The sequence below is a fragment of the Drosophila melanogaster genome, chromosome 3L (assembly GCF_000001215.4).
Source record: "Drosophila melanogaster chromosome 3L".
NCBI classification, from domain to species: domain Eukaryota; kingdom Metazoa; phylum Arthropoda; class Insecta; order Diptera; family Drosophilidae; genus Drosophila; species Drosophila melanogaster.
In genome coordinates, this window is record NT_037436.4 from 12,290,918 (window position 1) to 12,312,648 (window position 21,731).

The following is a 21,731-nucleotide window of genomic DNA, read 5'->3' on the forward strand; positions in this document are numbered from 1 at the left end:
AATCCACTTATCCGGGTTCGGGGTGTTTAAGTTCGATTGCTAGCACATTAACATTCTTTTATTTTACAAGGTCTAATTTTGATTTGGGCTTAAAATTCGACGGCCTTCGCCGGGCGGACTAGTGATCCATGGAGTCCTTGACGCCGCATTCGCCGTAGGATTGCAGCTCCTCCGGCCGGAAGTAGGAGCTTTGCATACTATATAGTCGGTCGATCGGATTGATCATAGGCGTCTGGGCAAAGGGACCCATTAGTTGCTGAAAGGTGGCGTAGCTCAGACCTAGAATGGTGTTCAATATGGGCTCGCTGTTCTTGTTGCAGTTCTCTGTAAATTGTATTTTATATTCCTTGATACGTAAATATCCTTAAAGGGCATAACCCACCTTTATTGGTCTCCATACAGTTGAAGGGCACTTGCTCCTGTTCGTCCTTAATGGTGCATCGCATCCGGGTCAGTCCATCGGAGGTCGTCGAGTACGGCGATTCCAGCTGTGATTCGCTGTCGCTGTGCGCCTCGTCCTTGATTTTGGTGGCCAGACTGCTGTCCAGCGATTCCTGCGAGTCCTGCGAGTCACTAGCTCCTTTGCTGGGCGGCTCCTGCTTGGCCTTCTTCTGAATCTTTTTGACCTTGGCTCGCTGGTTCTGGAACCAAACCTACAAAATACGATATTGGTTTAATAGAATATGTAATGATTAAATTCCATTTAAACCTCTTTACGCACCTGCACAATTCTCAGGCTTAATCCAGTATCCTTGGCCAGATTCTCTCTCACTTTTCGACACGGTTTCGGTGAGACTTCGAAGGAGGCCTTAAAAGCTCGTCTTTGCTGCGTGTTTAGAATGGTTCTCGGTCGCTTGGGTCCTCTTCGTCCGTCTAATTTGGGCGGGAAAAGCTCATCGCCATAGAAATCTACATAGTTATATGGTTATCATTGGGAACCGATTTCGAATAGGGCCATTACCCACCGTATCCCTGTAGCATCTCCACCTCCTTCTCGTAGTCGAAGCGGCAGAAGAGCTGCCCCTGTTTGACCACATACTGCTCCCCCTTCTTCAGCAGAGCTCCACACACCACACAGGCGAAGCACTTTAGATGGAAGACGTTCTCGTGGCATCGCATCACCAGCTCATCGGCGGCGATTTTAAGGCCACAGCCAAGGCAATGATTGCGGATGTAGAGTCTGTGGAGCGAAAATATAAATATATATCATATCATTCAAATATTAAGCTGTACCATTTAATAAACACTACCATTTTAAAGTAAGTGCAACTCACACGGAGTTGATTGTTTTAAGCGCCCCCCGTTTGGCAGGGTTCAGTAATCAGGACTCACCTCTCGTAGTCGACGCGGCAGTAGAGTTTGCCCTCCCTCGCATAACAGGAGTGGACCAGGTGCAGCGAGCAGGCGGTGCACTTGAGGCAGCCCTCGTGGAAGGAGTTCTCCACCACGCGCATGATGTAGCGATCGCAAATGGGCTGGCAGCAGTGGGCGCACTGGCTCAGCTGCGGCGATGCCATGGCCAGGCCCAGTTCCATGCCCATGCCGGAATTGGAGGCCATTCCCAGAGGCGCTTGCGGTGTGTTGGATGCCGATGGAGGTGCTGCCGGCGTTGCAAAGCCGTCCATTCCATTGAGGCTGCACTCGCCCAAAGTGATGCGGTTGCAGTGTGTATGGTTGGGTGGTCCTGGACCATGTCCTGTTCCTGTTCCCATTCCGGTTCCTGTGCCCGGTCCCATGCCCATCGGTTGCTTGTTTATGGCCATGTTGCTGCTGCTGTTGGTGCTGCTACTGCTGCTGCTGTTGCTGCTGTTGTGGTTACTGCAACTTCCGTTGACAGTTCTGCTGACTGACGCCATTTTGTCATTGTGGGCTACTCCGGCTTTGGTACTCGCACTCCTTCCGGCTGCCACCACCACCGATGTTGCTGCTGTCGTTGGTGTTGTTAACATGCGTTCATTTCCGTTCAACAGCAGCAGTTGATTGAGGCCCCCAGTTTGCGGCAGTTGGCCAGCACCCAGTTGCTGCTGTTGACATTTTATGTCCATCGGAACTATTTTGGTTTTGCGGTCGTGTCGTTGGTCCAGATCAGCCCACCGCCCCAAAGGAACATGCAAATGAGAAACATTTCAGTTATTTTTATTTTCAATGTGGCCAAGAGCGCCCTCAATTTACAACTATGGTTCGGTCATCAGGCATAAAAAGGGTTCCCGTTTTTGCGGGCAGGACCAATGTCCATCTGCCTCGCACTGTGACCATAACCGTTTCGAGTTGTAGTAAATTTGTGGTTTTGCAATTATTGAAATGACTTTTCCACCAACGGAAAGAGTGTGAGTAAATGTGCGAGTGTGAGTGCGACTGCACTCGAAATTCCCCGAAATGCCATGCGAAATGTGGCATGTAAAAAATACGACCAACGTGGCGTATGCGTAACCGATGCGTATGTGCGATTGTTTGGCTTGGTGGCAAAAAATTACTGTACATTTGCGGTGCTGACTGGTTGGCTTTTTGTGCCTTGTTGTCTCAATTTATGGCAAATTGTTGAAATTTCAACGTAATTTGTTTCGAGCTTCCAGCTTTTGTGCTCCTCTGTGTGTGTGTGACGTTCATTTTGTTTGGTTTTTCCCTTGTTTTCACTGGTGTGCGTTTCACATGCGTGTGTGTTTGTCATTCCGCATTTGAGTGATTTAAATGTGTGCGTAATTTCATTAAATGTTTTGCAAAAATAATATCTGGTATGCCAATTTATGCCAGAAATATGCCCAGAATGTTAAAGTATTCCAGCCATCGTTTACATTAACAATTTTTGCTACACCTCTTGCACTGATTGACGTGAATTGCTCTAGACCAGCTTGCACTCAGTTTGTTCTGCCAAATGACAAATAAATGCGAAAATAGTCGATTGCAGCTCTCAGTACATTTAATTGGACTGCATTTAATTGCCATTTGGATATAGAAAAACTATGCAGAAAAATAGCTGGGAAAATGGGAATCAAATAGTGTTTTGTCAACCAATTAAGCGATTTGTAAAATAGTCAGCAAATATTTTTGTGACTTCAGTACTCTAAATGAAATTCAATATAGTTTTTGGTTGATTTATACAAAACCACCGCAATATAAAACCTGCAGAAACAATTTAGCTTTGCTCTATCTAAAAACATTTAGAAATTAAGCTGAAAACTTGTTCTTTGAATTATTTTGTAACTTTTGGCATTAGCATTATATATATTTTTTTAAAGCATTTTTTGAGTTTTCACCTTTATATACAATTCTTTTTATATATTTAATAATGAATTAAACTTCATTTATGTGTAACAAAATATTGCTGACATGTGTGCTATGTTCGTTGGGTGTATTTTGGCTTTATAAACTTTTCAATATGCTACTTATTCATAGCAACTGAAGTCTCCAGCAGTGTTTAACCCAATTTCCAAGGTCCTGATCTCCCCATTCCCGATACCCATTAACTTGTGACACTTGGAACTGCGGGAAGCTATTTCCTAAGATGTGCAGCGGAATAATCCGCTCAACAACCACACCTGTTACACTTTTAGTGCTCTGTCATTGCCATTTGACATTTGAAAATATACCAACATGTTTGCCGGACATGTCGGAGAATAGAGCTCGAGGATTTTGGGACGACAAGTGTAAAGCCGACATTGATAGCACTTCCACTTGCCCACGCTCTAATTAGATTCTAATGTGCAGTGGAAATCGAGGGACGGGTTGCAAATGCCACCCCTTGCAGTGCTCATAACTATGTAGATTATAAACGAATTTCAATGAATCCGGGGGCTAACCGAGGGCATTTAGCTGGCGGATTTCCACCCTTACGGAAAATATGCTCGGGCTTAGCAAATAAGCATGAGGATGAGGCTGGAGGGGATCAGGATTTCGGTTACGGCGGCTGGCGGCTGGCTGCTGGCGGCATATGTTGGCAGTCGACGACAGTGAGTGGGTAAGCGGAAACCCTTGGAAATGCTTGCCAGGATGTCGGCTGCGCTGCCAGGATGCTGTGTGCTGCCTCCGAATCCGCTGTCAGTTGCCAGCAGTTCGCTCGGCAGCAACTGACAGCGCTTTATTTAATCGGATTTGAGTAGACAATAGAGTTATGGTGCCATTGCCGTTTTGTTGTGCCAGCAATCGCAGCGCAAATGCTTTGTTTTGTCCTAATCTCTGACAGAAGTCAAAATTTGCTTTGCTCTGGAAAATATGTTGTAATTTTCATTGGCTTTCAGCCAGTCGGATTCGAGTGGACGTGTGTGCAGTCGGTCATATGCATACTTGCCACTCTGGGTGCTAAATAGCATTCACTGAAGGCAAATTGAAGCAAAAGTGTTGAGATGCAATGTTTAAACTTGGGATTTGCTTTGTGCGAAGTAGAATTTAGCAAGAAAATGGCAAATTTTCACAAATAATTCATCTTTGGTTTCTAATAATTTCATGTGCAAAACTTATTTATGCTGCTATTAAGTTAGTATTTTTAAAACCAATTCAACTGAATAAAATTTGTATAAAATGTGCTGATCTCTTTGACTGTTATAAATCAAAATCACTAATGGCCAAAACGAAAATCCACTTTATACCTTTGAAAAGTGTGCAATTGTGATATCACAATTACCGATATAACACATGATACATGGTGGCTTATTCCTAATTCACTTATCTAAAGGTATTTGATTTGAGCTAATCACTTGATGCTAATATTTAAACTATGATTAAACTAGAGAAAAAGTGAATGAAATATATGCACTCTTCTACTTGAAGCTATTTACATACCATAAATTAATGAGCACTTTTTAACATAATTAATAAACTGATAGAAAAATGCCGACGGGATTGGGAATGTTGGGCTTGTAATGCCGTCGGTTATTGGAATAGATTCAGACTTCATATTCCTCGGGTTTGCCCATACTTACACATTCCGATCTGCATGGGATGGTGTTCGTCGATCATTTTGGAATCGTTCAGTTCGGGAATAGAAAAACTATATAATCACGTTCACAGACATTTATGAAATTTTCTCAGGGCTTTTCACGCGATTTTCCTACGTATCTTTGCACATTTTGTGAGCACAGCTTTCAGGACGCCTAAGGACACATTTGGGGACTCGAAATGCAGTTGGCAACTGTTGTTTTGGGGCGGCCAGTATCGGACTTCTGACCTGGCCCTGTTACGAAACGCGATGCTTGAATGATTACGGACCTCTGATGTTAATGAAATTTGTTAAAAATCATTTGCTCTTCTTTGGCCAAATGCACAAGCATCTGCTGCCGAGATAGGAAATTCTCTCCAACCCGAAGGAGAAGTGCCCACTGTTTGCCTTTGTGTGTGTGTGCGTGTGCGCCATTTTATGGCACATCCTGTGCTCCCATATCCTTTTTGGCTCCATCCCCGTGCAAGCCATTGAGAGCCAGCCATTTGCCTTTCCCCAGCTTCCGTGAGATTCGCCAGCTTTTGGCGCATGCGTCGATCGGAACCCCCATATCATACCATCTCATCTCATCTCATGCGTTTTAATGCCGATTTTGAATCCGGGTGGCGCTTCTGAGTTGTTTTGGCTTTTTGTGTTTTGCTGGTTTTGTTGTTGTTGTTGTTGTTTGATTTTTCATTTTGCACTTTTGACTTTTGTCTTTGTCTTTGCTCGTGGGCACATTTATTTGTTTTGTTGTACGTACGTATTTTGTATTGACAAAAGGATGTTTGGCTCGGCGATTTCTTGCTTGCTTTGTCGCCTCAGCAACAACATCCCCGCCCCCCCAAAAAAAAACAGGACTCTCCCTCAATGGCTGGAATTTTGTTGTCCTTCTTTTCTTATTTTTATTTTTACCGTGTGTGTGTGTGTTTGTGAGCTGGCTAGGATTTTATTCCCTTTTCCCGCAGTGGCTTGTACATTTTAAATTTATTGATTTTCGAACGCTATAAAAAGGACTAAGCTTAAAGACCAGTCCCGCTGCTTTAATTAAGGTTTGCGGCCCAGTGTCCAGGAGAATTTTGCTCAAAGAGCTAGCTGTTAATGAGGGTGGCCGGTGGCCCTTTAAACCTGGCCAAAATGAATTTTCTGGTCTATTAAACCGGGGCGCCAAAAACTTTAATGTCTAAGCACTTTGCCGGCTGACTGTATGTCTAGCTTCCAGTTCAGAGTTCCCAGTACCCAGTTGCCGAGATGAGGACTTGTCTGGTCGAAACTCCTGGCTCTTGGCCTCTTTTCCGACGAAAATTCCCAGAAAAGTTTCGTAAACGCGAACGTGTTACTCACAATTAGTGTGCGGGCGAACCATTTAACTGGCAACCAACCAGCCATCTTTCGCTTTCCCAGCCCACTTTTCCCAACTCCGACGATGATAATAGTTATGTGCGGTAATCTTTGCGATTCATAATCAGTACACGGAGCACGGGGATGTGCAGGGAATTTAAAGGACAATGGAGCTACATTAAATGCTTGATCCTGGGGGATTTTGCGATGGGTACTTCTTTTGTTGTGCTTCTTTTATATCAGGTAGGAAACATGTAATTTCTTAATAAAGGAGTGACAATAAATGTTGGCATTTGTTTAACTAAGTGCCAAAAACAATTGCTAAGTAATGCAAGATTTAAAAATACATTTTTATAAAAAATTGTAAGATCATTTAAACTGTATTGTGTAATTCATAATAATTTATTTTGTAATTATTAATAATTGTTATTTTGTTTAATTTGTTCATTTACTAACTGTTAACCTTATATATTTTTAGTTGGCACCTTAAACGATATCTATGTGTATTATGTTAAATCTTATAAATAATATTTATTGAACAATATTCTAAGAAATCTATATTTGTAGCTGATGATGATGAGTAATTGTTGCAGTTCTGTTGTGATGTTGTGATTTTGAAATTTTCATATACATTTCTCTCTCCTCCCTTCAGCTTCATCTCGCAAAGGCTTCCAAACTTTTGGCACTTTGTCTACGCAGAGCCTAGACATGGAAACTCAAGGGCGGCGGTTTTGGAGGCACCACCGCCTCCATCCCTGCATCCATCCATCTATTCCTCCATCCATCCCGAAATCCCGATGTCATCGCCTGTGAGGGGCCTTTAGATCGCATACCACTCGACACTTGCAGTTGGGCCCTGCTAATGACAAAGATTAATTTGGGTCACTGTGTTTCCGACGGCATTCCGATATTGGGGCCATTTGCGAGGGATCCGGTTGAATTGACTGAACAATGGGGGTCAGAGGGCACAAACTACACATACATATGCATGTATGTATGGATATTATGCGCGTGCCTTTTGTATGAGTGAGTAGTGTGCAGCCAAAGTGCATATGTGTGTGTGGGTGTGTGTGTAGGGAATTTGGCGGCGTGCAGCGGAAACTGAAATTGTTCGGGGTTAATTAAACACGACATGTGTGGCATTGCGTGCATTTGTCGGCGGGGTGGGGCGATCCCGACCCGCAAGTGTGAACTGCAAAATGGGGGTCAGGCGCTAATCAATGCGCCATAATAGACAAATGACCCAACGGCCTGGCTTTGAGTTCATTATGTTCGAATTGCCGCCGTGCCGATGCGTTTATGAAGTCCCAATTCCACTGGCACTCGCTATTTTGGTGACCAGATAGCGTCATCAGTTCATCAATAATGGGCAGCAGATCCATAATTAGCACGCCAATGGGGGGACATTTTTCTTCCAGTGCTTGTCTATTTTTATATACAAGGGATTATAAAAGAACAATCCGTTAAATATAATACTCAAATAATATTCAGATATGTCTTAATGCCTAACATCGGGTGCAATTCATATTAGAGTTATACATTTCATTACTTACATTTCAGTAATTTACTTCAAATTGAATTTACTAAATGGTAACATTTAAATAAATAACCATATTTAAACTACCCAAAACTAAACATTTACTTACAACTCTGCAAACACGACATTACAGATATTAAACCTCATGGATGCAGAAATTATATTTATTCAGATTAAATAAATAGCGATTTAATTCAGGGAATAAAAGTATAATTTATTTGACCATTTGACAGCAAAAAGCTTACACACAATTGACATAAACAAATTGTGAATATTTTCCGGTAAACTGTGCGCCACTAATGGCGTGATAAATTTCTGCGCCTCGGCTTTTCCGCTTTTCCCCGGCTGCATTTGTATGCAGGAAGAGCCTGGCCATAAATGTCCTCACATGGTGAAGGCACCACCCGCAGCTCCGGATCTGACCTGTTGAGCCAATCGGACCGACAGGGCCAAAAGGAACAAAAAAATAAGTGCACAAATATGTATTTATTTATATGGCCCAAGGAGGCGGCTCGGCAAACGCAGAATGAATAAAATATTTGGCATTACAAATTGTTGCGATTTTTTGTTTGGGGCCGAAAGGGATGCGGATTGCGGATGCTGTAAGCTCAGTGGGTGGTGGATGTGGGTGTGGCCATGTGGCAACAGAGTAACGCTGAATTATGCGTTGACCAGGACACAGAATGCGAGGAGCCAGGACCAAGGACTCTGCGCCGTTGGCGACACTGTTTCCATTACTGTGTGGCTGGCGACAGGCCTAAAAAATAAATAACACAATTTACCTTAGGCATAATAAAAGTTCATGGCTGGCAGTGAAAGAAATGGGTAAAGTTGCCAGGGTTGCTGTCCTCAGCATACAGTGGAAAAATAAATCTAAATTTAACTTATTTTATATATATTATAATTTAATATATATACAAACACATAACATCCATTTGGCATATGTGATTAACTTACCAATAAGTAACGCATATTAATGATTGAGGAATAAAGTTATGAGTTCAGCTGATAAAGCTTTATAAATAAAGCTATATAAACTTAATTAGACACTAATAACTGCATAATATACATGGTTTATACTATGTGCTTTTCAACTTGGTAGTCTGAATATCCTTTCATTTAGACTGCATCATTTTTCTCCGTGCACCAGAATTACCGAATGGCAAATAGCAACCTAGCCAGACAAAGTCAATATTTGATGGCCATTTTCGGCTGCTTTTCCAATAACCATTACGAATGGCAGATAGACGGGATTGGCAAGCATTTGGCTTGCAGCGCCGCACAGCGGGTTAAAACAAATAGTTTGCGGCACTACAAATACAACACTTCCTTTGAGGCGCCGGAGATCTCATATCATATCGGCAACATGGACTCGCAACGAAGTCGCAATGATGTCCCGCTGGCTCGCAGCGGGCGGCTTATACGGATCTTGGATGGCACCCATTTCACAATACTTTAAAGCCTGTCGCCCACTCCGATTAAGCCTCATCTTTGTGTGCCAGCTCCCAGCTCCGTATCCGCCAACCATCTCGCAGAAATTCCAAATCCGCTCTTAAAGGATTTGTGCATCATCGTTTTGTGCGCTGCGCTCATCATCGTCAGGATGGCATCACAATCACAATCACCATCAGCTACTTGGGCATCCTTGCCATCCCATGCCGGAATCAGAATCTGGATCTGACTTCAGAATGAGGCGTCAGCATTGTGCTTCTTTTATGTGGCTCACTCTTTTCATATTACACGGCATTTGGCTACGACTATGGCTATGGAGTATGACGGACATTCAAATCTTTTTTGAGCTCAAAACTGTTTGCTGATTGCGCCGTTTCCATTGTGCTGCACAAGAAGTGATTCTGAGGGATATGGACACTTAAAGGCGATTTATGTCCTGATTGTAGATTGTGCTAAATCTGCATTAAGATGCCGGTGGTTTTTACGTTTTTTAAGTTTCTTAAACTTTAGGAAACTCTAGAGCAGAGCGTAAAAAAGAAATAGCTTAGAATAAGAATAGATTACTATAACTTTTAATATTCTCACATTAATTACATTTGCTTAACTTAACTTAACTTAATTGGAGTAAAGTATTCATACCAGCATTTGTAGATAATTCTTTTAATAAGAAACTACCCAATAAATGTAATTAACTAAGCCAGGGTAAGAAACTGGCACAGCTTTATCATATTCATCATATTAGTTAAAGGTTTAGTTTGGTATTTCCTAGAGAATTTACCTAGAAAATTCATATAGCTCTTCTTGTATTGCGGACAAGATAATCTTAAGTTGCAGCTAATAAATAAGACCACGAGTTCAACTTAGTACTCACTTGATGCGAGAGCAAACTTTAAATGGCGAACCGGACTGCTAGCTACTGTTTGCAAATGGATCAAGGATATTTACCAGAGGCACGGGCTAGATATTCCTGAGAAATGTAAACAGCGCCAAATGCAAACAGTTCCAATCAAATAGCACACACACACACACACAAGCGAGTTGGGAAAAGCAATGCACATCCACATTTAGCTGGCAACATGCGAGGGAACATTTCTGCAAACAAGCTGGCAAAACGGCAAAATGGTAAAATGGCAGAATGGCAGGATGGCAGGATGGCAGGGCGCAAAATGAGCAAACGACTAACCTAAGGACAACAAAATAAACATTTTGAACTCGACTGAAGGCCCCAAGGACACTTGGAGCAAAAAAGTAAGATCCCACCCCCAATGGACAGCCAGCTTCATGATGGGGCAGCGAGTGTATGTATAGCCCGCTTTTGGGGGCCAAAACGAATCCCCCAAAGGCTAAGCGCAAATATTACAAGCATTATATGAATGTCTATGCTTATGCAAGTGCCAGTGTATGCCTCTGTGTGTGTGTGTGTGTGTGTGTGTGTCCATGTATTTAGACGCCAGCAACATGCTGAGCTAACTGGAAGGGCAACCGGAATGGGCCAGGAACGGGAGATGGAGAAACATTCCCCTGCTTCTCGGGCCACACAGCAAATCCGGCCAGGCACAAAATCCGAGTCAGCACTTTCGGAGCAGCCCAGTGCACCATAGACCGACCTCGGCCATAGATCCTGCTCCATCCATTCCTGCCCTGCTCCTCCGCTCCATTCGCATCTCCATCTTCGAGGCTCAGCAAGTCATCAGCACACATTAAGCTGGCAAGATTATGTGGCCCACGGCGGTGGCAGCCGCAGCCATTCCATGCACTGTCAAAAAATAGTAGTAATAATGTTAAATTTTCGAAGAGATTCCTGATTTATGAGGTATAAAAATAAATAGTGACAATATTTTAGTTTTAATCTTATAAATAATAGTTAGAACAAACAGGTATAGTTATATTGAATACAAGATATTTAAGATGTTTTTTTATTATACTTTATTTTTATTATATTTTTATTAGGTAGTTGTTTTAAATAAACAAAAAGTTTAAGAAATCTTACGAAAAATCATTTAACAAATAAATGGAGACATCCTTTGTGTGCATCAAAAAGTAGAATCAATTTCTTTTCAAAAGTTGTCTTGATCAGTAATTGGTATAATATCCCACAATTAAGATGGTAATAAGGCAGTAATTTTTCTCAGTGTTTGCCTCCAGCGGCAGTGCCAGCAGGCAGCGGAAGTGATGTGATGTGATGCATGGGGTGCGGTCCGCCGGGAGCTTGGGACCGGAGTTACGCTTTGGTTGGACTGGGTTTTGGTTTGGGGGTTTCAGAGTCCTGGCATCGCGCGCTACGTAGTTCGGAGTTCGGGGATCCGTCTGCTGGGCCAGCGCCACCATGAGGTTGCCGGGATGCCGGGCTGTCGCTGCGGTATTAGACGACAATAGCTCGCCTTTTTGCGCTCGCAGCCCGTGACGTTTGACGCCATGTTTGATGGATGAAAAAGCCATTGATGTTACCAGCTGGGGCGCAAAGGTTGCCACCGGAGTGTGTGTGCCATTGGGTGGGGATGGGTTTGGTTCGTTGGATAGATGTGTGGGTGGTTGGTTGGTTGGATGGGTATACAACTGGTTAGACGCTCTAACGGTTCGTATGCAAAGATGGCGCATGAAGTAACCGCCTCCTGTGGCGTAACTAAATCCTTTGGATTTGGCCAAGCCGGCAACAGTTTCGAGCTGCCGAGCTGCGTGTGTTTAATGCGCATTTTATGAGTGAGCAAAGCTTCGTTTGGAGCAGGAAAATGAGCAGGAGCAGGAGCGGGAGCAGGAGTTCGGAAAATGCCTGAGAAAAATACTTGGTGGGAATGGTGTGGGGTAGTGACTGCGGACAGGGGCTTTAAAGTGCAAATGGGCGTGTTAAAGTTCGTGGCGTTTGCACCTGGGGGTCGTTTCTCTGCTGCTAACTGCACGCTGTTGCCAAAACGGTTGACATTTGGCCAAATGCCCCCGCAGCTTCTGGATTCAGCAGCCAGCAGTCATGATCCCAGTATACTCACCTGGCATTAGCATAATTTTGCATAGCTAGCTGGCACTTTTGGCTTTGTGGCGCATATTTCACACAAGTGCTGCATATTTTTGGGGACCACTTAAAACGCAAAATGAAGTCGCTGCTTTGGGTTCCCTAAGACCCCACTTCATGCAAATCCGACGTGAGAAATGCGTGTATTAATAAATGTGCAGAAAGTCGACCATTTCGTCAAGCAATCACAAAAAGAAAACTCATAAGTAGGGCTAGCACAGTAATAAAAATTAGAATAAAAAAATTCGAAAAAAAAGGATATATTAACCCTTTTGTTTTATTGATAATATTCTGTACTGATATGAATGGAAAAATCTAACATTTAAACCCTTTTTGGGGTTTTTTTCAGACTCGTCTGTGTATGAAACGGAATTGACTTTCAACTGCATTTTTTCTTCTAGTGCATTCATTTGCCTTGGCTTCGCTTTTTTTTTGGGCATTTGATTCTTTTATTGGCCGCCGCTTAGCGCGGCAATTTACATTTCAAATTAGCAAGTTCATTGCTAAGAATTGTGGAATTACTTTTCATTTTCATTATACTCTCGCCGGTGGCTAAAACTTTTTGTGTCAACTGCGGCGATTCAAGTTACGGCTAACACTTAGCTGCGCTTTTCCTCTGCTAATAAATTAATATAAATTCAAATTTGTTTGCCAACTGCTGCCTGCTACGGCAGCAAAGTGTTTTGTTTGTCAGAGAAGCCAAAAAAAAAAAAGATGTGGAACGGAAAAAGATGGAATCCAACGCAAATGGCCAGTTCAATTTGCCAGTGGACAACATTTTTACTAAATGGCTGCCAGAAAGTTTCATAAAAACCGCCAATGAAACAAGGCGCTGCTCCATCTCCGCCGCTTGAATATTCAATGCCCGACTTCCGCCCTTCGACTTGGAGTAGCACTTGGGGTCGCCAAGAGCGCTTCCTCCCATCGAGTGACTCGAGGACCTTAAGAAATCTCCCCTCGAGAGTTGTAAATACGGAAAAAGGAGTGGGAAAATGGGGAAACCCCCCCATGCGATATCGAAAATCAAACTCGCAAACGTTCGAAAAAATGTGAGCGCATTGCTAGAAAATGCTTGGAATGCGATGCGAAAACCCAGGCTCACGGATCCAAAACAACCCTTGCTAACTGAGCGGAATAAAAAGGGATATAGGGAAAATGGATGGAGTGGGAAATACAAGGTCGGGATAATCAGGGGGTTGTTCCAGCCAAGAGCATTAGCCACGCGCATTTACCCGCCAATCATTTAACAATTTACAAATCGATGTTTAAAGACAACTTAAACGGTCCCCCGAGGAATTCGCATCCCTTTTTTTTGGAAAAAGTTTCCTTTAATATCCTGCCTTTCGAGCTGTGTGGTCGTCGAATGGCCTCCTTGCTGTCATAACAACAATAACTGCATTTTTAGCACCTCATTAAAAAAGAGTTCATATCGCAGCATTTTGACTGAGTCGCCGGGCATTTGGGCCATTCCGTCGTCGGATTTCCTTTTAACTGGCCAGCCATTAACTTTAATGTGGAGCAGCCAGCGGCGAAGTGCACATCAATTTTTATAACAATATTTATTTACCATTTTGGCTTCGACCAGAGCAGATAAAACGGGCTTTTCATAAAAGCATTAATTGCGGGTACTCACTTTTCGAGACTTGTGTTAGCTAAGTCGGAAAAATAGAATACACTCCTATAAATTAAAACAAATAATATTTTATTTTTACATTACATTTTGGGTAAAATATGAAGGTTACGATTTTGATAGTCCACGTTGTGACAAAACGCACCAGAACTAGATTTTAATTTTGCTCTACATTTACTATTCTTTGTATGGAATGAAAGGTTAGGTTTAGGAAACCTTTTAATCTTATGGTATTTCTATTTTATGACGTATCTGTTTGTATTACAAAAATTAAACGCTATTAATGCACCATCACATTTTTCACTGTGCATTTTCTTCTTAAAAACTATTAACTATAAGAACTGTCTAAGCTGCAGACTGAGTTCTCTATTGATGATATTTTTCCCGAGGTCACTACTCGATTCAATACGCTGGGCATAATTTAATCGCACCAGGCGCAATTCTCGACGAAAAACCTCGTTTGAAATCTGCATAACAAACTTTGCTCCACCGAGATGAAACGTCTTCTTTATGCAGCTTTTATTCTTTTCAACTTTCAGTGCCTTCCTCGGATTTAAGGCATTTATTCTCGGGGAAAATGGATTCAAGGGATCCGAGATTCAGGGGACGAGGTTGGTCTTTAGATGGGCCGCATAAACAAAGGAAGTCTGTGTGCAGCTTTTGCTGTCTTTAAGTTTGACTTTATTGTGACAGTTAAAAGCGAGAATAATAGCAGTTAAAATCCCATAAAATGCGTCTTAATCATAAAAATGCGATTATAAAAATGGACGAACCCGGACGAAGAACCCTTTCCCCTTTTTCAGTTTCACTGTTGGCTGTTGCTGTTTTGTTTGTTGCCTTTTGGCTTTTTATGAGCTGCGCTTATGGGTCGTGGATTTCCAGCTTACGTTATTATGGTTTCAGCTGTATATAGTATCGTTTACCCTAACCCCCCCGCCCTCGTGACATTTCTAATTGTTTATCATGTCGCGGTTGTGCAGCTCCAAGCAATGTGGCTCTCTGGCTCCCAAGTCAAGTCAAGTGATGGCTGCGATTCTTTTTTATTAATTGCCCCAGCTCGTGTTGTGCGTCTGCAACTGTTGGAGCTATTGGAGCTGTTGGCCGAACCCCAAAAACGCAAATCCTATAAATTTTTTACTACTTATTTACGCCACTACGGGCATTTAGCCGTGTCAAGCAATCGCATAGCCCAGGTCGTAAAAGCCCAGACCTCGGCCCCATTCGATAACCGAATGCACAGAGAGAAATTGTGGATTGGTTTTAAATGGAAATATGTTTTAAAAACTACTATAAGCTCTCTAAATTAATAGATAAATGCTAATGAAGAACAACCTTCATTATTATTATTATATTACTCCATATGGTGATTTTTATAATACAATATAATTGAATTCTAGATGTAATTTCTCCATGTGCCATCGCCCATTCTGGTTGTCACTCCGGGGTCGTGAGTCGTTTGTCGGCCAGGAACCGTATGGGTGAGAGCTTTTATTTTTGTGAAATTTCATCACGTTTTTATGTTGTGACCACGTGACGCCACTGCCAGTTCCAGTTCCATTGCCTCAGCCGTGACTCTGTTATCCTCGCCCTCATCCTCATCCCCAAACCTTCACCAATGTCCTGCCAACTGCCTGGCTATGTGGGCCAGGGGCCAAGGACGAAGGACGAAGGATACAGGACTGGCCGCCACACACCTGCTGGCACGTAGAAAATGGAAATGGCACAGAAGTCCGGCTGCGCAGCCAGAAGTCAAAGTGTCAGTGTGTAAGCTTGTAGCATTTTCTTAGATTGCCGCACAGCCTCTGCCATCGCCTAAGGTCCTGGCTTTCCTTTCGGTTCGTCCTGTCCTCCTGGGCCGCTACTTGAGCTACATATTAAGTGTGCTCGTTACGGGGCGAAACAGGGTGATTAGACAGCATATTGATGGAATAAATAATATGTCTTTAATCTGTTTTCTGACCACATATAACTAAAACGCACTTTTGTAGCTGCTATTTTGCGTTACTATAGATACTAGATACAGATACAATACAGATACCTTTCCAGCAAATGAATGCAAAGTTGTAATAGCAAGGCCAGAATTATTCAAATGATCTAAAAAAAATACCCTGTACAGAAAACAGACTTAGACAGGAATTAAAGCCGTCGATAGCCTCCCGTGCATCCCGTGGTGCTAAAATGGTATTCTCCTGCTGCTCTGGGCCCCCACCATATAGTATAGTATAGTATTTATATAGGAGTGACGCAGAGTCTGACCCAGCTGCCAATATGTTTCCATTGAACTGCAAGCGGCGACAGATGTTTCCCCAGCGTTCCAACGTAGTTGTCGCAAGTAAAAATTGACGAAATTTATGTTGAAATTGTCGGGGCAGAAGGCGAGCTTGGGTTTCGTCAGCTCCCCGAGATACAAAATGTGGATGAGAGTCGTGTGGATTTGGATATGGAGATGTAGATGGGTGCACGTGGCAGCGGGGAAGTGAACCATAGTTACAGTCCATCCCTGAAATGAGGACTGCCTAGGTTGTCCTGGCTACACGGAGTCCAAGACCCATACTATCCTTAATTTTTTTTTTTTTTTTTCATTCGATTGTTTTCCATTCTATTCGACCGCACAACGTGCAATTGTCAGCAGAAACAGCGCCATAGAAGTACTTTATGCACTTTCATTTCATGGTCAGTTGGCGTTATGGTTTCGGGTCGAGCAACATGTGTGGCCAATGCGATTGTTTGCAGTGCGGACGGATGTGGATGTCACCACTTTCAATCCCATCCCCGGGCAGAAGGTCCTTTGGAAATGAGCTCACAAAAAATGATTACAAATACATGGCTTAATATTCATATCAGTCCGTTGAGAAATGGCAATGGGAAAGGTTTAAAAATGTGCGTTTTGAAATGGAAATGATAATGTAAATATAAAATTCTAAACATAAAGTCGGAAAGTACTTAGTAATCTGAATATAGATTTTGATTGAATATAGATATTCTAATTTGATTCTTAAAAGTTGTATCTTCTCACCCATTGATGGTTAGTTTTAAACTTCTACATTTCGCCCACACATTCTTGTCAGCTAATATCTGATTTATTATTAAGTTACTATTTAGTTAGCCGTTAAACTGGCTGTCCTATTTATACAGTGCTTAACCACTATCCACATAGTTCCAGTGGGCACCACAGACGAATCGCTTATTAAGCTGCTGATGGAAGCCGCTTAGTTTGGATGCGTAGGTGGGTGCTTTTTATTGCACAAATATTTGCTGTTCGCGTACAGGATGGCAAACAAAAAGGCACGCGACTTTGTGCCAGCACCGAAAGTATGCAGACAATGTGCAAACACACACGCGCGCGCAGATCCATCAATGTGTGTGTGTGTGTGTTTGGAAAAACTAATTTTTCACCAGCAAAATAAAAGAGAAGATTGGGTGCGTGTGTGTGTGTGTGTGGCGGAATAGCGGCAAAAACAGGACTGCAGCTTCTGATGCCAGGAGGAGGGAAACGAACGATATTTTAAGGCCGCTTTGTAAATGCGCAAATTTTGTAACAAATAAAACAAAATGGCGGAAGTAGCGATGCGTGGCCAGCGGTACACGCCCCCTTCCGCTTGCCACGCCCCTTCCGGTTGGCGGGTCCTGGGATCCGCGTTTTATGCAACACATATTTGAGTCTATTAAAAATGCGTTTAAAATGCTTGCTGTGGTTTTACGGTTAAATTGTTAAATTCAAATAAAATTGATTTTTGTTGGCTTACACCACGATGAGTGTGTGTGTGTGTCTATATATGTACATCTGGTGTGTGAGTGTGTGTGAGGCCTGCGTTCACGCGCATATTGCGAATTTTTGCCTGAATGCATAGTTGGAAAATTAAATGCAAAAAGGTTTACAACTAACCGAGCTATGCGGCCCAACAAAATCATTTGCAAAATGAGGGCTACATGTGATCGAAATGTTTGCCCCGGCTGGAAATTCTTTCGCCGGTATGCGGATTAGTCGAAATCGTTTTGCTTCACCCAGGTGCACGTAATTCGTGGAATTACTTTAAATTTTCCAAAGTAAAAGTTATAGAAATTATTGAAGGATAACAAAAATCCTGTAAGCACATTGCATTAGAATTATAAAATATTTTCTTTCTGCAATGAAAATTAATCTTTATATAGTACATATGTCTACAAGGGAAAAGTCAAACCACTTATAAGGAGGTTTTATTACGAAAAAAGGCAAATGCACGAAGATAGTTTTGTTAATTTGCGTCGCATGACACATATCACGTATACGCAATTTCATCCCAAAAAATGTTAGTAGCTCGAATGCATGGCTGCACATTGGCGACAACGAGCTAAAATGTCAGACGAGAAATGCCTTTGGAAGTCGTGTAAAAAGTGCCAGCCAATAGCTAACATCTGCACTTTGGTGGGCAAATGGTAAATGGTGGGCGACTGGTGACTGGGCTTCCTCAATGAAACATGCAACGTAATTTCCATGTGGGTAACCAGCAATTTCTGGCATGTAACATTTTTCAACATCAACAACTCCAGCAATATGGCGGCGTTTCCGGTTTGCAACTTCCCCCGATGTCAGATGAAGAAAGAAAGAAGATGCAGTCAAGCGCAAACACTACAAGAAAAATTGTAAGTGAAGCGAATAAAATATTATTTTCTAATGCTCGAAGACACAAACAAAGCCAGGAACCGAGCGCAAAAAAATGGATGGCTGTTCGGTGAAAAAAAGAAATACAAGAAAAAATAAAAACGATGGCAAAAAACCGGAGGGAAATCAAGAAAAATTGTTTAGTTCTTTCGCTCCACTCTTGAGCTTCCAGTTACCAGAGAATAATGGCCTGGGTGCTCTACTTGGAGCTTAATCCATCTTAGTCTAGTCACATCCACTAAGGATATGGATGAGAATGGGTATAAGGATATGGCCAAGAATGGAATGGGAAAAGGGGATGGGAATGGGTAAGACGACAACGAGGACTTTGAAATGTTGCCGGAGCAAATGTAAACAAAAAACGAAATTATTCTGCAGCATTTGTTCGCCGGGCTACAGTTTTTTTTTTTTTTATATTCTCTCTTTTTATTTTTTGTTTAAAGCGCTGCTTATTTTTTGTGTGTTTTTATGCGAAAGCGCCTTAAGTTATGCTGCCATTTTTTTCGTTTCCCTTCTGCAGCTCTCACAGCTTTCTTCTATTTTGAGCAATATTTTTTGTAATAATGTTACCGCGCAGCGAACGCCGCTAAATGAAATGAATTGTGAAAAATGTGCTCCAGCTTCTTTCTTCGGCTCCTTTTGACTGGGCGGACTGGTGGGTGGGGCTTTTCTTACGCTTTTTTTTTTCATTTTTGCCTCAGTGGTTGAGCTGGTCGCCTTCGAACTCAATTACATAAGCGCAGCCAGCAGTTTGGCAGTTTGTAATTTTCGGCAAATGGCAAGTCACATAGTCGTGCAGAGAAGGCGAAAAAAAATAAGTGGATCCTTTGGCCCGGCTCCAAAATCACGTAAAATGTCAAATTGCAAAACGTCAGGGAAAATGGCGCGTTTGTTTTGTCGTCGTTCTCTCTTGTCATTCGCCTTATCTACTATTTTAACGCTCAAGTATTTCTGCCTTTCGAGCCCCCCATTTTCCCAAAGCCGCCTTCTAGGCCCCCTCCAGCGCCACCCCCTTTGGCATTCAAAGCACACAACAAAAATGCCAACAATCCAAAGTTGAGTTTTCTTTGGAATTTCTTGCCGTTTTTTTTCCGCTCCAGCTTGGCCCAGCTTTCTTTTTTTCCACTTTTTTTGACATCTCTGCTGGGGAGGCAACATGCGCGCGCCACAATGACAATTGCTTATTTGTGCTGGTGTGCGTGTGTGGGTGGTGAGTGGGTGGTGGGTTGATGTGTGAGTGGATGGGGGAGGCGTTGGTTCTTGCGGGGGTGGCACTGCCACAGTTAACATGTAACTTCAACGTCAAGTCAAACGGATGTTGTCCCCGTCCTAGTCGCCATTTTGTTTTTTGCCAATGGCACACAGAGAAAATATTGAACAAATCAGTTACAAATATTAAGAAGTTTCGAAACAAAACATAAAATACTCCACCTTAAGTACTAACTGTTCAAATGCAAGCATTTTAGAAATCTATTTAACGTAATGCGAGCTATTAAGCTAATAATTGGAAATTATATATTAACTGTTTTTCTTATTAAGCTACATTCCATTTGATTGTTTTCCTATGTTTTCTTTTCGAATTTTTTTTCAGTGCACTGCCGCTTTTTCATGGCCTTCATGACTGCTGACTGCTCTCGTCTTGTCTGTGACTCTTATGGCCCTGTTTTGTATGTTTGTGGAGCTGCGTTCTGCTACGCATTCCGTTGGTATTCTACCATTAATACTTGTCTACTTAACGGTAAATTACAGACATTAAACGCACGCACACACGCACACTGAGTTGCCCATCCTGGCCAAAAAGAGTGTGTGCGTGCCTTTGTATTCGTGTGGGGAGTGCGGGGTTGGTAAGACACTAGGATGTGCTTATTTGTTGTCAGTGCGCGTCAAACATTTGAAAACATTTATTTTTGGCCCGTACGAATGCTTCAATACTCGTAAGGCCTGCCAGTTGCCAGTTTATTTTTTGCCCATCCACTGAAACAGAAGTGTATCCTGACAAATGGATCTCAATGGGAGTCCTCTGCTGTCGCCATTCCATTCGTTATATATGAAAGCCACTGTCGAGGGAAATATCATAAATATGTAGAAGAGGAGCGAGAAAGTTATCACGAGATATTTAGAAACAAGTATGAACTTTCGACTAAAGTTACAAAATTAAATCCCAATTAAGTATTTTTCAAAACTAAAATTTCAGAGAAAGAATACAAATTAAACGATAGCTTCCATTCGGAAATTCCCCAAAAGTGCTGGCCAGACCTTTTTTTATTTGATCCAACTCGACTTTGCTTTTCTGCGGGCAAGGACGTAGAATCAACAAAAGTAAAACAATACCAAAAATCAAACACACAAAACGACTGAAAGGTGATGCACGTTTCCATCCTCAGGGTCCTGGGCAGGACCGAAATCGGGATTTGGGTGAAGGGAATGAAAGGAAAGAAGGCGGGCGGCAGGACTTGTAAAATACTTTTGTGTAACTTTGGCTGAAAACTTTATTTTGTGTATTATATATCCTGTTAACAATATACTTCAGTGCCGTTCGGAGCTGCTGCCGTTTCAAAGGACCAACAAAGCCCAAGAGTCACTTAGCACTAGAAGGATATATATGTACATATATGTGTGTGTATGTGTAAGTCTGCGGGGCGTGTGTGTGAGTGCGGTTTCCGTTAGCCAACAGCCTGAGTTGGCTTGTCTCATATGAGCAGCGCCGAATGCTTTCAGCTTTCTTTTGTTTAAAATTTGGTTTGTGTCAGCAACCACACAAACGAACACGCACACACACAGACTTACGCACACATACGGTGCACACAAACAGAGGCATACAAAGCCAAATTGTTTTAAAAGAAAGTCAAAGGTCCTTGCAGACAAACAAGAAAGATGGGCGGCATGGCAAATAGGTGGCTCGGGCGGACAAAACTTTTTCAAACTAAACAAGTCATGCACATTTTTCGGCCCCCCATCTATGCGTGTGTATCTGTTTGCCTGTGTGCGGTTGATGTACGCCGGTGTACGTGTGTGTGTGTGTGAGTGAGTGAGTGAGTGAGAGTGCTACACACTTCCGTTTCCGCTGCCTGGCAATACAAGCGCAAAAGCTACAGCTCACAAGTACACACACACCCACACACATATGTACGTATGCTAATTTTTTGCTGCCTCGCATGTTCTGTCGGTTATTTTGAGGAAATTTACATTAGTCCTGCCGGAAACTCGGCG

General features: G+C 42.5%; 2 protein-coding genes and 2 long non-coding RNA genes across 4 annotated transcripts; 2 read left to right on the forward strand and 2 right to left on the reverse strand.

Moving 5' to 3' along the window:
- Window positions 1–38: 38 nt before the first annotated feature.
- CG4328 (uncharacterized protein) lies at window positions 39–5,206 on the reverse strand. The gene is made up of 6 exons (NM_140310.3): window positions 4,917–5,206; window positions 1,333–2,050; window positions 966–1,180; window positions 722–909; window positions 383–653; window positions 39–324 (listed from the first exon to the last, which is right to left on the reverse strand). The coding sequence occupies exons 1-6, from the start codon at window positions 4,951–4,953 to the stop codon at window positions 119–121; spliced, it is 1,635 nt and encodes a 544-aa protein (NP_648567.2). The 5' UTR covers window positions 4,954–5,206; the 3' UTR covers window positions 39–118.
- A 4,856-nt stretch (window positions 5,207–10,062) lies between these two features.
- lncRNA:CR44550 (long non-coding RNA:CR44550) lies at window positions 10,063–11,025 on the forward strand. The gene is made up of 2 exons (NR_124901.1): window positions 10,063–10,623; window positions 10,748–11,025. It is a non-coding gene; the product is annotated as a long non-coding RNA:CR44550 (long non-coding RNA).
- Window positions 11,026–11,244: 219 nt separating this feature from the next.
- On the reverse strand, window positions 11,245–11,634 carry lncRNA:CR44551 (long non-coding RNA:CR44551). Its single transcript, NR_124902.1, has one exon. It is a non-coding gene; the product is annotated as a long non-coding RNA:CR44551 (long non-coding RNA).
- Window positions 11,635–19,887: 8,253 nt separating this feature from the next.
- On the forward strand, window positions 19,888–21,044 carry CG44355 (uncharacterized protein). Its single transcript, NM_001300117.1, has 3 exons — window positions 19,888–20,000; window positions 20,113–20,647; window positions 20,716–21,044. The coding sequence occupies exon 2, from the start codon at window positions 20,130–20,132 to the stop codon at window positions 20,298–20,300; it is 171 nt and encodes a 56-aa protein (NP_001287046.1). The 5' UTR covers window positions 19,888–20,000; window positions 20,113–20,129; the 3' UTR covers window positions 20,301–20,647; window positions 20,716–21,044.
- The last annotated feature ends 687 nt before the right edge of the window (window positions 21,045–21,731 follow it).